The 16,622-nt window shown below is 39.7% G+C and overlaps 1 protein-coding gene across 27 annotated transcripts in view; it reads right to left on the reverse strand.

Moving 5' to 3' along the window:
* MACF1 (microtubule actin crosslinking factor 1) overlaps positions 1–16,622 on the reverse strand; it is a 209,448-nt gene that overhangs the window by 23,814 nt on the left and 169,012 nt on the right. For 19 of the 27 annotated variants that reach the window (XM_072136544.1, XM_072136525.1, XM_072136543.1 and 16 more), the window contains 15 exons: positions 16,012–16,173; positions 15,495–15,665; positions 13,335–13,501; positions 12,408–12,567; positions 11,810–12,136; positions 9,079–9,163; positions 8,751–8,992; positions 8,454–8,660; positions 4,598–4,717; positions 4,241–4,348; positions 3,932–4,150; positions 3,501–3,704; positions 2,618–2,849; positions 1,826–2,052; positions 1,399–1,521 (listed from right to left, as the gene is read on the reverse strand). In XM_072136544.1, coding sequence (XP_071992645.1) covers positions 1,399–1,521; positions 1,826–2,052; positions 2,618–2,849; positions 3,501–3,704; positions 3,932–4,150; positions 4,241–4,348; positions 4,598–4,717; positions 8,454–8,660; positions 8,751–8,992; positions 9,079–9,163; positions 11,810–12,136; positions 12,408–12,567; positions 13,335–13,501; positions 15,495–15,665; positions 16,012–16,173 — 2,754 coding nt within the window. The other 8 variants (XM_072136538.1, XM_072136545.1, XM_072136539.1 and 5 more) reach the window with 3 other exon arrangements.

Raw genomic sequence — 16,622 nt, forward strand, 5'->3', positions numbered from 1 at the left:
TAGATTTGTGGTGGTAGGTGCCCTTTAAATATACAGTTTCGACTTACATACAAATTCAACTTAAGAACAAACCTATTGAATCTTGTACGTAACCTGGGGACTTCCTGTATATGAAAACAAAAAAATCTGTTTCGCTATCTTCTGGTGCTAATAACTTTTTCCTACTTCAGTATACAGAGCCGTGTAAAGTGTAATTTTTTTGCGAGATTAATTGACGGTTTCATTGATACTATTTTGATGACTGTACGACCTTTTGATCAATTTTAATTACATTTTTAATGTGATGCAAAATGGCAAATAAGTGGTGTTTGGACATTTTGCTGCTATATATCTTAATGGGGGTCACTGCCGAAAAAAAAAAAAAAAGTTTTTATATTTTGATAGATCGGGCATTTTGCCAAAACCTAACAAGTTTATTATTTCTTTAGCTTATTTTTATATCACTTCTAGGGAAAGATGGGTGATTTGAACTTTTTGTTCTTTTTACAATTTTTTTTTTTTTTACTGTATTTATAGATCTCATACTGTATGAGGTCAGATTATTATTATCTTCAGGAATACGACTGTATTGCAGAAGAGGGCATTAATGGTGGTGATAATACACTGGCAATGTCAGATCTCTCCCATTGACCGCTGCTGGAGTCATCTAAAGACTCATGGAAATGGACGTCACAGGGAACAACAATCCTCCCAAGTTAGTGGCGCCCTCGTGCCACCAGTGATTTAAATGCCACAAGTGACTTTGCCAGCATCATTTAAAAGTTTAACAGCCGCAATCGGTGTTACTGCTGGGTGTTTGCTGCATAATGCAACAAACCGCTGGTCTGTGTGACATCTGCACCCATCTTTAACAGCTCATTATGGATATACTGTATACTCGAGTATAAGCCAACCTAAGTATAAGCTGAGGCCCCTAATTTTACCACAAAAACCTGGGAAAACCTATTGACTCGAGTATAAGCCGAGGGTGGGAAATGCATGTCACAGCCTCCCCAGTATATAGCCTGCCAGACCCTGCCTCAAAGTGTATAGCCAAGCACCTGCCCCCCAGTATACAGCCTGCCAGCCCATATCCCCCAGTATATAGCCAGCCCCCTGCCCCAGTATATAGCCAGCTGCGGGGGAAGCAAGAAAGGTGTGTTTTGATATATTTTTTACTCGAGTATAAGCCGAGTTTGGGTTTTCAGCACATTTTTTGTGCTGAAAAACTAGGCTTATACTCAAGTATATATGGTATCTGTTATGGAGCATTAAGTGTTGAATTACAACAAAACTCTTGAGTAGAAAAACCCTTGGAACTTCTGTGTGCATTGCAAGCATGAAAATTCTCTCAAAACAGGTCTGATGCATTACATGGTATAGCTTCCTTCACTGATCAGCAATTTCTATGTGACGTACCTCATCAATGCTTTTCTTTACTTCTGGTTTTTCAGTTTCTCCACAAGCAAATATAAGATCAGCCCCAAGGATCCTAATAAACTCCAGTTCTTCATGAAGTCCATCTGTTTCCTCCTTAATGGACTAAAGAGAGGAAAGTAGTTTTCAACCATCTATGGAAATTGAATCAGGCACCCTAAATATGGGGGGACATTTATTGTACAACCTGCCTGGCGTAGAATTGCACTACAGCCTGCAAATTTTCTGGCTTGAATATTTGCAGGGCAAAGCTAGTGCACAGCTGCTGGTCACACCCCCTTGGCGTGGAGGTGGCGCTAATGGGGAAATAGCTGTAAGGACTGTGATTGTTTCAGGACTTGTAGGCCAAAAAACTGGCGTACAAGCTCTGATAAATTACCCTATAAACTTCTTTTTACGGATTTCTTACATCTGCAGCTTCAATCTGTTGTTTAATCATTGATGGGTCAATTCCAGGACTCTCCAGATCATGGACAATCTCATGTGTATCTTTGATTGTTGTTAGCAGTGCATTCATGTCCAACCAAAATTTCTCTGCCAATTCAAGGACATCCAACAATTTCATTTCACGCTCGTCTGCTTTGGTTTTGATATCCTCCCAGAAGAATGTAAGGTGATCCAGTTTATCTTGAATGGCTAAAGCAAGACAAAAAAACATGGGGCCTTGTCATGTAAATAGCATTTTTATAAAAAAATACAAATATTCACTACCAAATGGTTTACAAAGAAGTTTTTTTTTTTTTTTTTTTTTTTTTTTTTTTTTTAACTATAGCAACCTAAAAGGAGCATGAAGAACTGGTTCCCAGGGAAATCTAAGCATTTGGATTTGATTGCTTTTAAAGTCACAAAGTTACAACAAAGCAATTAAAGGCCCCTTTCACACACACACACACATATATGGTGGCCGTATTCTACTCGTACTAATGGCAGCTAGAATACAGCTGCCATAGAAGTGTATTGAGCTTGGCACAGTACGTTGACAACCGTCTGTGGTTACCATGTTGTCGCCACAAAGAAGATAGAGCATGCTCTATCTTTTGTCCTATGTATGGCATGGCAGCACGCCTTCCTATGGAGAGGGGAAAGGTGAGGAGTGCTCAACCCTCTACCCGAACGTATACCACGCTGGGGTCCAGGCCGGGGTGTAGCATATGTGTGTCTGAAAGCAGCCTTAATCAGAGATTTTTACTTGCTTGCTTACCTTTTGCTGCAGGATCCATGTCAGCTCCTTGTGAGCGACTAAGAAGCTCCTCCCCACGATGTTTTAAGGCCTCAAAGGAGGGCAGTAATTTTTCAAGTTCCATAAGTGTATTCTTGTTCTCACTGATACAGTCACGGATCTTATCCACTTCTGCAGGAATTGGAGGGGGCATATGTAGGCGAGACGCCATGCTCTCCAGTGTCTCCAACATCGGTCCTACCTTGTCATGGAACTAACAGAGCAATAGATATGGTTAGGTTTATGAATGACTGCCAAAAACACAATTCATGGAAGAAGCAGGACATGAAAAAGCAGGCAAATGTTGATATGGGAAACTTAACAAGCAGGATGACACTTACCTCCCCAATCTGTAATGCAGAATAGTCAGGCCGACAGGGACATGTTACCATGGCAGCACAACAGAAAGTTAACACATTCCACAAGGAAAGGGAGGTGATGTGAGATGAGAGGAGAGATGGGGGGTTAGTGGAACATGAACCACAGCAACACAACAATGCAAGCACAATACCACAAGGGTAAAATAAAACACGCCAATGCTTGGACTATGGAGCAAATGGTATGGGGACTAGAACGGATGCAGGAAACATATCACTTGCAAATCAAAAACAATATTGTCCATTTAAAAGACCAGAACTTGGACAAAACTATTCAGTGTCTAACATCTGTCTGTTTTTAAGGTGCTAACTTGATAACCCTGAAGTTATAGTTAATTAATACAAATGTACTTGTGTAGCTCAGTGTTTAGTAGTGTGGGTGTTAGCTCTATTCTATTGATATTTTACATTAGTTTTGTATTGGTCCACAATGTGTCAAGCTACAGGTTCTGCTACAGTAAGCCAAGTGACACAGTAAGGTACTATACCTGAGCAGCTTGTGCAAGTGCCTCATCCAATGCTATTGCCATCTTGCGCACATCTTCCTTTATTCCCAGGTAGACCGCCTCTGCGTTACTGTACTTTTCCTGAACGGCCGCCCCCTCCTCAGGGTTCAGGTCACATAAGTGTGGGCCAATTTTTAGTAGCTTGTCAATATGAGGCTTGTGTTCAGAAACAGATTCTCTTAATTGCTGCAATTTCAGAAAAGCAGGAAATGTAAAACTTCTGTTCCTGACAGAATTGTTTAATGAATAGGATGAAGTGCATTGTGTAAAACGTTATACTGGGTCAGCAGAGAACATCACCTCAGACAGTTATATCTGGTCTAATTTCTGCACTGTGTCTTGGGAAATCACACAGAGATTTAGACGGTTTTAAAAATAGCTTGTATTACAGGACTATCTTCAATATGCCCTACCCTTATTTCTTCTTGCTGCTGCTTGAGGATGTCATGATCTACAGCAGGAGGCGGCAGCTGGGAAATTGTGGCCTTCATTTCTTCAATCCAAGGGCTTAATTCCTCATAGGTTTCCCAGAACTGACCCACAAGGACCTGAGCACGTTCCAGGCGAGCAGAGCGTTCTGAGTTTATGTGGCTGACGTCGTCATATTGCTGCAGCAATAGTTTGGTTTTTTCCTGCAATAAATACAGATGTAAGCACTAATCAAAGCCCTATATAAAATTAGATACATTAGATGGCAGGTTAGACTGTAATTTTGCACTTACTTGCAAAGTGGCCTTTTGTTCCTCTCCACATGTCCCCAGAATCTCTTCTTGTGTTCCAAGCAGCTCATCAATAGAATCTTTGTGGCGGATAATGTCTACAGAGAAAGCCTGCAAGTAACAAACTCCATTAAGCTTGTATGTTATCAGAATTAAATATGCAAGGAAAATCAGTCACATCTCATTCCTTCAAAAACCTCACTATTATTTCGACTCAAAACATTCTTTTTTCCAGTGCTGGACCTAAACACTTGACAATGAAGTACATTTCTAGAAAACACCAAAACACAACTAGGTGTACATCCTAAATAGGTAGAAAGACTTTCTTTCAAGAATTCACATGATAAGCAGTACTCCTACCTTTTGCACCTGGAGCTGAGCTGTTGTCTGATCCTGCTCCAAACAGACTGGACCGAGTGCCAAAAGTTTTCTCCTGGTCTCAGCCACCCAGGCTAGCTCTGCGTCAGCAGCTTGCTCGTACTGGCAGGAAAGGAGCAAAGACGAAGGAGGACAATGAAGCACACGCATTGCAGACACACTAAACATCAAAAAGTGACATCTCCACAGCTATTACGTAAACAGAAAGGCAGGTCACCTTTATTTAACAACATATACTGGCCATAAAGCTACTTTTATTAATCATACTGTTCTTCTAGTTTCTTTGTTGACTTTTATTCACAGCCGTATACAGGTCTAAGAATCAAGGCCTGAGCAGTACTACTGAAATATGGAATCAAGTACAAGTCAACATACTTGGGATAAATATACCTTTTCTGACAATCTGTTGTTGGCGAATACTTGAAATGCCTATTAAATAATTATTTAGCATCTCTTCATAGGGGTGTGATGCAATATGGTCTTTAAAGTGCTAGTACCTTTTCAGTGATGTAGCTCCTTAGTGTATGCTGTGGAGTCTGAGGCCGACTAGTGTTACAGGCAGTGGAGACCTTCCTTTTGTGTACAGAGCTTTTACTTGGCCATTTAGAATCTTATTATTATTAGAATCAATTGCAGTTAGCTCAGAGCGCCAACTGCATAGTGCATATAAATCGCTTCCCTGAGCATGTCTCAATATTTAGCCGACAGAGGAAGACATTTGGGGGAGGAATTGATGGCTCCACAAGTGAGAAGCCATCAATCTCAATATTTTTGCCTCTCTTCCATCACATGGTCAGTGACAGCCTGTCTGCTGCAGTAATGGACCACCCGTCTGTTGAAAGCCTAATTATATTTGATTCAGTTCAATTATGAATTGTCCACCTACGACAAGAATAGGGGGTCCTGCGTTCACCATATAAATAGAGGGGGCAGGTTGCGAGTTGAAACTTTAGTAGACTGCTTAAGATAGCCAAGTCATCTCTTGTCTCTTTAGCATCGCTATAGAAATGAATTTGCTAGAAGTGCACATGCTTGAACAACTGCTCTATTCGTATTTGGGGCATCAGACCTCTGTTCTTTTAAATATTTCGACCCTCATCAATCAGACATTTTGAAAGGCTGACGAGTCAATAAACTTTGATCCCTTTTAACAGAAACGTCAAGAGAGCTGTCAAGATGGGTTCTTTTATGCACACAGCTCAAACTCAGATGCTGTCATATTTAAGATTAAATTAGTTTATATACTTCCTCAGACATCACAGACACAAATGAGGAGGCAACAAGAACTATCAAACAGAGCACTAGAAACAGAAAACAAGTTGTTCTAAAGCACATGTCCCATGAACACATATCACATTTACAGACACTGACATTTGCAGAAGCCTGCAGGAATAGCAAAACAAAAAGCAATTACACAAGAAGCAAAAAGTCCAAAACTAGGTGTACCTCCTCTAGGACATGCCTACAAGCACCAGACACTTTATAATTGTGTTACTTAGGATGAATATACTTGTATCTGACTTCACAGCTTTCCCAAGAAGCACTTTTGATTGTACAAATGGCAGCTCACCTTTACTTTACATGAAAGGGATTCTCTAGTGTAGAGCAAACAAGGATAATCAATAAGGCATTCCCATCTCAGACATTTATGCCATAAACACTTTTAGGACCTCCACTTATAAAAAGAGCACCTATTCTCACCATATTAGGAAGCAGCATCCACCCACTGAATCACATCCAACCATCCAAAGACAATAAAAGGTGGCAGCTTAAGTGGGCAGGTCTCACCATTCAAGTCTATGCACCTAATAAACCTTCCAATATTTCAATACAGACCACACAGTGCTCCCATTAAATGGGTCCTCAACTTATAAGAAATCCATGCTGGTTTTCTGAGGAAATCTAATAAAAATGTCTGGGATGGAAAACCCATTTGAGTTGAGTCGACTTCTCTACATTATTTCTATTCATTGTGATTAATATAATGTTTCATAGCAATACTGGATACATTTGTATCCAATGTATTTATTATGTGGAATGTAAACACAGATTACTATGTGCAAATACTTTGTCTGGGGATGTGCTTAATGTATAAACATATCCATTAGCTACTGAAGTCAAGGTCTCAATAAGAGGAGAACTGAATTGTAGCACAACAGACTTTAATAACATTTTCATCAATAAACTTACAGAAGAAATTTGGTTGGGGGAGCATTATGATTTTTGGGCTTTTACTGTGCAGTCCAAATAATGCATCCCCTTTATTATTAGGGTCACACTAATTATGGAGAGACCAAATGTATATATAGCTTTGCTTAGATTTATCAACTTAACAAATTAAAAAAAATTAAGAAAAATAAAGTTTCTACATATTGTCATTTATTCTGACACCCTTAGCAGTACTGAGCTGTAGTTTGGCCCACACTAGCGTTGCATTTCACGTCAGGGTGCAATGTGTGAAAAACTGACGTTTTTCGCTGCGTTTTTGTTCCATTTTTCCTTGGAGTCATTAGCGTTTTTCACGCGCGTGTTGTTCGCTTTTTTTTTTGCGTTTTCGCTGCGTTTTTCACGTGCGTTTTTTAAGTCAATGGGACTTTTTCAAGGGGACCATGGTTCGGGAATAAAATGTTTTATTTAATTGAAAAAGAATGTCTTCTGATAAGTTAGCAGATGTATGCAAACATCTACAATCTTTTCTTCACTGTTCCGCGCGCGTATATTATCTCCCGACAAGTTAGCAGATGTGAAGAACAGTGAAGAATAGAATAAAAACAGTGAACACAGGATCATTTAAGTGAAAAACACAGTAAAGAACACAGTGAAGAATAGATTACAGATGTTCGGCACATCTGCTTACTTGTCGGGAGATACGCGCGGAACGGTGCGAACAAAATAGTATGTGAAGAACAATATATATGTGTGAAGAAGACATTGCAGATGTATGGAAACATCTATTCTTCACTGTGTTTTTTTAATTAAATGCTCAATCTCGAATTATTCATGTCACCTAGCAACCCATCCATTTAAAACGCATTGCACTTGCAATGCTTGCGAGTGCAATGCATTTTTGATGCGTCTCCATAGACTTGAATGGGACGGGAAAAACGCACGTGAAACGCAAAAGTAGAGCATGCTGCGATTTTGACGCGCATCAAAACAAACGCAAGCACACGCGTGAAAAACAACGCAAATGAGGAAAGACCCATTGGAAACAATGGGACAGAGTGCAATGCAAGTTCTGCGCGTCAAAAGCACGTGCAGAACTCGCGCGTGAAAAACGCTAGTGTGGAAGGGGCCTTTGTCTGTAGGAAGAGCTGACATTTTTATTCAAACAATTCTGGGAACTGTACAAATTTTTATTAAAATGTTATTGGCGGCGAAATTATATCTTGAAATTTGGACTTTTTTTTTGCAAATTTTACAGAATAAGAATAAGGATGACCAAGTGGATCCTCCACCTTTTAACTAAAGTGTGGAACTTCTGAAAAGGACAACTTGCACTGTGGAGCACATGATGCAATTTTCTGTTTCAGATAACCTATTGTCTTGAAAGATTTTCAATAGGACGCCTCCCCTAATGTGACAATGTATATGTTTTCCCTAAAACGCAAACACAAAAAATCCTTGTCTGCAATCATTTTAGTGTTCAAGAAAAATGCAGGAAAAGCTTTAAAACAAGTTGGTATAAACAGCTGCATGATTTATATAATATAGATGGATATGAGGGAGCCAAAATCGATATAGCTTTGGATAGTTTTCAACTTTCAGGGAAAAAAAAAAAAAAAAAACACTGCAAAACACAACTTTCTTACAACCATACACTGTTAAGTTGCCTTACCTGCTGTGATCTTTGAATGGCAGCATCTATCTGATCAACTCTCTGTCCAATAGTAGCACTGACTGATCTATACTGCTCATTGGCCTCTGAGACAAGTTTGTCTAGACCTTCACGGGCTCTCCAAGGCACAAGTTCTAGAAGGGCACTGCCCACCTCATTGATGGTATCAAGGACTATGCGGTACTCCATGGCCTCCTTCTTTAACTCCTGTGTATGATGAATTAATATAACAGCACATGTTTGTGTCGCATCCGTACCATCTCTTTTATCAAATCATATCCTTTTATTTGTTCTTACCTTTTGTCTCTGTTGAAACTGTGGAATTTGATCTCCTGCTGTTGACTGTCCATTCGTGTGAGCAAGTTCATCTTCAACCCTTGCCAGCCAGCTAGTTAATTCCTCATGGGTGGTCTGGAATTTGCTGGCTAGTTGCAAGGCCTGCTCTAGTGTCCTGAGAGCCTTTCCACTCGAAGCAGTGATCTCGGCGTAACGGGTCTTGATGCCATCCAACTTCTCCTGGATAAGCAGTACCTCTTCTCCTATAAAATCAATATGTGCAGTCAAGAGAAGACGGCATGCAATCATCAAGAACTTTTCTATACAACACACACGTTAAAAGCAATACCTGTCGTTTGCTTCAACAAGGCTTGTCCATTTTTAACAGCTTGGTCCACATTTCTCTTTCTATTGATTATTTCTTCACTTAGAGCCTTGGTGTAAAAAGAAAACAGTTAGTACAAAGTATTACCATTCTTTTCCTTAATTGAATAATTTTTTTTCTGCTATTTGTGTCTTTCTAGAGACATACAGCAGCTAACATTAATGAAAAGATGAAAAATCACACTCTGTAGCCAGGCGTGGCATCGTTTTTAGAGGAAAGCCATCATTATTGTTATGGGTTCTAGAAAAACATGTGGTAATGGAATACAGAATCCTAATAAAGTAGAATAAACATACAACCTTACTGCAAACTGCAGGTCCACAATAGATTAAACTGAAAAGGCCCCAACCAATTCAAGAAATGAACTAGAAAGTAAAAGCCATCTATATCTCTTCAAAACAAAAAATTTTTCAATAACTATGAGCTATTAGTATATGGAACTAAAGTAACTATATTAGGATGTGGGCTATGGTATCTTTACACTATTTTAATTACTCTTGAGCAGAGGGAATACTGATAATACTTGGCAGTCTGGGGGAAGCAGTCTATAGTGAAAAAGATAGGAAGACAGAAGAAGCTGACCTGGTAAATCTTCAGACATTAGCATTAGAATATTGAATAGTGGGAAGTACGTTTCAGAGTCTATAGAGTGAAAGGAAATTGTAGTTGCTTTTTGTGAATACAGCAGTGACCTGTTAGCACTAGCACAAAGATTTGAGAGATTTTAAAGATAGTTTCAAACTTCCGGCGCGATGGAGGAAGAGCAGGATTGTCGCATGGCACCTGGCTGTAAACAAGGGAAAAGATCGAACATGCTTCATTTTTTTTCCAATGCACAGTATGGTGGCACACGTATGCGCACAGCACCACGGCCGAGAACCATAACATTTCCATGGGGACGTATATCCGGCTGCTATATATAAAAATTTGCTAATGAGTTTGAGGGGTTCTGGTGGGTGTTTCTAGAGCCCCTCAGTGTTGCTGATTCACTTGATGTTACAATGAGAAGAACATGTCTCGCCCTCCCCCTTCTCTACACAGGCAGAGGGAGAGGGGGTAAGCAGCAGCAGGAAGTGCAGGGGAAGGGGAGATCTGCTCTGCTCATTGTAACAGTGAGTGAAAAAGACATCACTGAGGGGCTCTGGATACGCCTTCAGAGCACCTCAGACTCATCAGCATAATTTAAAAAAAAAATTTTAGAAGGAAGGAGGCCATGGATAGCAAATATACCCGACCTGAGTATAAGCAGAGGTACCCAATTTTACCATAAAAAAACTGGGAAAACGTACTGCAGACGCTGGTCTCAAATAAAATGTCCAGTAGTCTCCCCTATCAATAAAATGTCCAGTAGTCTCCCCCATCAATAAAATGTCCAGTAGTCTCCCCCATCAATAAAATGTCCAGTAGTCTCCCCCATCAATAAAATGTCCAGTAGTCTCCCCCATCAATAAAATGTCCAGTAGTCTCCCCCATCAATAAAATGTCCAGTAGTCTCCCCCATCAATAAAATGTCCAGTAGTCTCCCCTCATGAATGAAATACCCACTCAGCCGCTCCAATTAATATAATGTCCAGCAGAGTGCCCCCATTATTAAAATGTCCAGCAGAGTGCCCCCATTATTAGAATGTCCAGCAGAGTGCCCCCATTATTAGAATGTCCAGCAGAGTGCCCCCATTATTAGAATGTCCAGCAGAGTGCCCCCATTATTAGAATGTCCAGCAGAGTGCCCCCATTATTAGAATGTCCAGCAGAGTGCCCCCATTATTAGAATGTCCAGCAGAGTGGCCCCATTATTAGAATGTCCAGCAGAGTGCCCCCATTATTAGAATGTCCAGCAGAGTGCCCCCATTATTAGAATGTCCAGCAGAGTGCCCCCATTATTAGAATGTCCAGCAGAGCGCCCCCATTATTAGAATGTCCAGCAGAGCGCCCCCATTATTAGAATGTCCAGCAGAGTGCCCCCATTATTAGAATGTCCAGCAGAGTGCCCCCATTATTAGAATGTCCAGCAGAGTGCCCCCATTATTAGAATGTCCAGCAGAGTGCCCCCATTATTAGAATGTCCAGCAGAGTGCCCCCATTATTAGAATGTCCAGCAGAGTGCCCCCTTTAAATATTTCGCACGTGAATGAGATCTGAAAGCTCACAAACTATGACGTCAGCAGGCGGCGACACTGCTGCATCTTAGTTTCCGCGCCAGCAGATGGCTTAGATGTGCATCTGCCGGTGCGGCCAGGGGTCAGCACAAGAGGGCGAGTACGAATTTTAAGTATTTATTTTTATGAACTTGAGTAAAAGCTGAGTGGGGCTTCTTCACCACAATAATTGTGATGAAAAACTCCTCTTATCCCCGAGTATATATGGTAAGATGATCACAGTGCGGAGATATATGAATAAGTGTCCCTGGTTTATCATGATGGATATTGATGGTAGATTTTCTGTCAGGATACAGTACAGCCACATTATTTAAAGCAGCTTAAACCAATGATGTAACCACACTGTTGTAAAAGACCTCTGGCGGGCCTGAGCAGTCCCAATTGATCTGAGAATAAGACAGACTAGAAAAGGGTGATTTACGATCAGAACACTTTTTTTTTTGCAAAGCAATGGAAATAAAATAATGAAAAAAGACACTAAAATGATACACAATAAAAAAACAATGACAGAAAAAAAGAAGATGGTAAAATAAATGTACCATTTGGTTTTTGTGTTGATTCTGTAGGACATCCAGCTTGTAATCTTTAACAGAGACAGAGCTTAATTTATCCTCTACTTCTGCCAGCCAGTTCAGGACTTCCACTTCATCCTCCCCAAACAACCTGGCATTGCTCAGAGCTTGCCCCAGCAAGGCACCTTTTCTGCTGCAGAGATCCTGAACCTCTCTGTACCGGGCATGCAAGAAGTCTAATTTCTGCGCCAGCCTATTACGCTCAGCTGCACAGCATAGGACTGAAAGACTGTCCACTAGCCTGCCAGCTTGGCATACATCAGTCTCATGCACTGCAACATCATCCTCTAGACTCTAGAAATGGTACAGAAGGAACACACCATAAAAGAAAAAAAATGCAAAGGAAAAAAATGAATAAAATTAATAAAATGACAAATAACACGATGTAGAAAATAAATTGAAAGTCATATGATATAAAATGGTGAAAAATAATGATAACAGAAAACAAAGATCAAAACTATGCTGTCACACTTAAAGCTGTAGCTTTCTTTTGATAATCATATAATGAATACATATTTTATGTACAGTCCAGTTCACATAATTTCCCTCTTCAACCTTTGTGTACCTTGTGGCGAATGATCTGTTGCTGAATCTTCCCTGTCTGTGTACCGATTGGCTCAGAGTTTGCCAACTTCTTTTCTGTGGCTGAAAGCCAGTCAAATATGGGCTCAGTTGTTTCATGAAACTGCTTAGCTAAAACTAAGATATCGTCAAGTTGTTTTTGCCTGTTTGAAAAAAAAATAACAGTATGAATTCAGGAAACAAGAAAGAAATATGGTATACATTTTTATCGACTCCATAACAAAGTTTGTGCTGACACTAATAAGTGCATCAATTACACAAACAGCCATGAGTAAAATAACATACATCCTCTTTGTAAGGTATCCATCACCTCACAGGGCTATGTCCACAAATGTGCTCATGGCTATGTTTTTATTTTCCAGCTGCTCCATCCGTGGCAAAAGTTAACTATAAAAACGTGAGAATTAGCTGAAGTGCTTTGGGGGCGTTAGCAGAGCACCTCAGGGCTCCAGCTCCACAGCAATAACAAGAAACACTTCCCAGCGACTTCTCTAATCGTCAGTTACTGCTGACTCCGGCGAGATGTGTAGCTGGAACCTGAGGTGCTCTTATAGCCTTTTGCCTACTTTTCATAAATTGTGAAGTTTTGGCATGGAAGGGGCAGCAGTATATTCCGGCAGACACCTGACCTGTATGGATAGGGTTCAGCCTGTGAGCCCTCTCCAAAAGACTTTAATGGCACAAAGCCATAAATTTACGTTAGCTATTATAGGAACCAGTTAATGGAGGATCATTTTTCCACAAATGATACATCGAAATGGTTTAACAGTATTTCCAATACTATCTACCCCTTTATAAAACTGGTCTGCCCTCTAAACCATAACATTATTATATTGTACAAGTAATAAGACAAGACATTAATAACAAAAAATAATATTAATCTTTATTCCTCTACAACTGTAAACCGCACCTTGACTGTGCTTTCTGCAGCAGAGATGACCACCTATCCTTGAGGGTCTCCAATTGGCAATTTATTTTCTCCCCATCTGCAGGATCAGCACCCTCTGCAATTCTTGTACCTTCAACTTGAATCATGTCCATAGTTGATCTACGATCATCCAGGAGGCGCTGTAGGAGCTGTAAGTGGCAAAGTGAAGGGAAAGTCAATGCAAATTGTTGCAGGCAGTATTGTGCAATAGATGTCCTTTAAAGATAGTTACTGTACCAAACAAGAAAATCATACATCAGAAAAATATTTTGTTCTGATTTATAAAGATAGCAGTAAGACAGCAATGTCATGAGAGGAATGTTCAGAACTTGAAATCTAGCTCACAAACTAAATGAATAAAGAAGCTGATAATAGTAAACCGTCATGGGAAATTATCATCTTCTCCTTTTTATATCCAATTTATATACACTAAAATAATAATAATCTTTATTATTATAGCGTCATCATATTCCATAGTGATTTACAAATGAGGGAAATCAGTGATTATCTATGATTCTCCTCTTTAGTATATTTCTAGGTGCCACACGATGTCCTTTTTCGTTTTTGCATTTCTGTTTTTTACTCCCCTCATTCCAACAGCAATAACTTTTTTATTTTTCCGTTATGGGAAAAATGTATATGGTCTAGGTATCTGCGGGATAAATTGTACTTTTAAGTGGTGCCATTTAATAATCCATGCAATGTATTGGAAAAAAATTCCAAGCGCGATGAAATTGACAGAAACCACATTTGCGGCGTATTTATCTGCTCTCTGTTTTTACAGCTTTCATTCTGCGCTTCAAATGATACTTCCCTCTTTATACTTTGGGTCGGTATGATCCCAGTGATACCAAATTTATAAAGGTTTTATTAGGATTTTAGTAGATTAAAAAATATAAAATCTTTTCTAGAAAAAAAAATATACCATTAATATACCAAAAAATAACATTTTGCCAAATTCTGGGGCCAATATCTATTTCACACTTTGGTGTACGGACCTATGCAAAGTGCCATTTTTTTGATGCGCTAACATTTTAATTTATATCAAATTGGGACCTATATGACCGTTCATATAGGATTCATTTTTTAATTTAAATATCCTTGGATGGAAAAATGGTGAAAAAGTGGCGAGTCAGACATTTGGACAGTATTTTCCCATTACAGTGTTCATTGACAGGAATAATATTTTTTATATTTTGATAGATTGGGCATTTTCGGACGTGGCGATACCTAACATGTTTATGATTTTTACTGTTTATTTTTAAATGTGTTCTAGTGAAAGGAGAATGATTTAAAATGTTATCTTTTACATTTTTTTTTTTACTATTATTTCAGTACTTTAACCCTGCAGGGTCTGATTACTCATACTATATACTGTAAAACTACAGTATTGCAGTATATAGTAATTTTACTGCCCATCAGATCACTAACCATGGCAGGCCTACGAGTCTCTATGAGGCTGTAGGCTGCCATAGCAACCGATCAGCACCCCTTATGCCCAATCGTTGCCCAAGATGCCCGCAACTACCAGCAGCCCTGTTAGATGCCGTGGTCAGCACTGATCACTTCAGTTACAGATGGGTGTCAGCTGTGTTATACAGCAGATACCCACTGTGCATGGAAAGAGCTCAGCCCGTGAGCTCTCTCCATACAACCCTTACCACACCAGGACGTAATATTACATCCTGGTGCTTGAAGGGTTGTCTGGGATTTATAACAAAAATGAAGATATACTTACCTTTCTCCATATACTTTCTGTCACTGCAGACCTCTGTTGGCATACAGAGTCATAGCAGGTGAGCCAAGGTCCTGATGTCACCACTGAACTTCTGTATACCACAAAGGCCAGCTGTGAAGGGAGGAGCCGCACTGGACCAAAATGTCAAAGTAAAGAAAGTACAAGTTTGTTCTCGTGTTTACAGGCCAGTTTAAAAAAAAAAAAAAAACTGTTCCCAGACAAGCCCATTAATAGTTCTCAGTTTGTTAAAAGCACAAATTACTTCATGCTGTCTTGGCTAATATGAAGGTGAATTGGAATTCTGCCTCAATAATAACCCCTTAGAGCTGAACTTTCTGGCTGTTGAAAGAATATGAAGCCAAAGATATATATTATAACATTTGCTTTAAATTTGGGCCAATTACCTTTTGCTCTTGAATTTGTGCCTTCACTACTTTATATTCAGCAGAGGGAGGCTTCTGGTTCTCAATCAGGTCTTCGGTGTCAGTGAGCCAGCTGAGCAGCGGTTCCAGAGCATCCTGGAACTTCCCACAATGCAGCAGAGCCTCTTGTAGCTGCGTCACTCGTTCTGCCACCTGTTAAACAAACAATTTCTCATCACTCACTGCAAGATAGCAATCTTAGGTGACAAGGCCCTGGTGGGGAGGAAGGGTCTGGCATCATTCATACAAGAATGTGATTTAACAGCAGGCTCTGAGAAACAGTTTCAAGCTGTACAAGTCAGATGGTCTCATCTCTACCACCCACACGCAGTCTATTTCACTAGAAATTACATCTAAATCCTCCCACCACATCTCTGTGCAATATAAGGTGTTGATTCTAAGACAGGCTGTCAGAGAATCAGGAAAAGCCTGCAATGCCTCCATGTTAAGTCTTCCCCAGTAGGAAAAATAAACAATTTCAATGGTATAAACCTCTCACCTTTTTGTTTATCAGGTTCCATTTGGAGTTGAGTTCCTCTATGTCATGTTCTAGTCCGTGCACATCACAGTTCTTGTCTGCACTTTGAATGAGACCCTGACCAATGCCATTCACTTGCTGCAGTTTCACCTGCAGAGAGTCTACCTTATCCTTTTGAAAAACCTTAAGAGGAAAAGATAAAATAATTTGTTGACCACAAAAAACACAGCAACTGTTTGACTAGCGCAGTAGTTTCTTTTTCATTTGGCAATGTACGCAAAATATATGGTACCATCCGGCTTTACTCATACTGGTACCAAAAAAGCCAGTGGTACCAAAATCAGTCATATAGGAACATATTAACACAGTGCCACCCTGAAATTCATTATCACTTAGTGAATGTGAATGGCGATAAAAGCAGGATAGATGGTTCATCTTCGTAAGCTAAACTACACCCAATTATAAAAAGAACAAACTTGTCTCATAGGTATGAAATTACAGATCTACATATAATCTCCATCAATATAAGAAAGAAAAGTCACAACTAATTTTACTATAACGTAAGAAGTTCTGATTTATGGACAAGTACCTTGCTACAGATTGTCTACAAGCTAAACGTCTAAATAATATTT

The sequence above is a fragment of the Engystomops pustulosus genome, chromosome 2, assembly GCF_040894005.1.
Source record: "Engystomops pustulosus chromosome 2, aEngPut4.maternal, whole genome shotgun sequence".
NCBI lineage: Eukaryota > Metazoa > Chordata > Amphibia > Anura > Leptodactylidae > Engystomops > Engystomops pustulosus.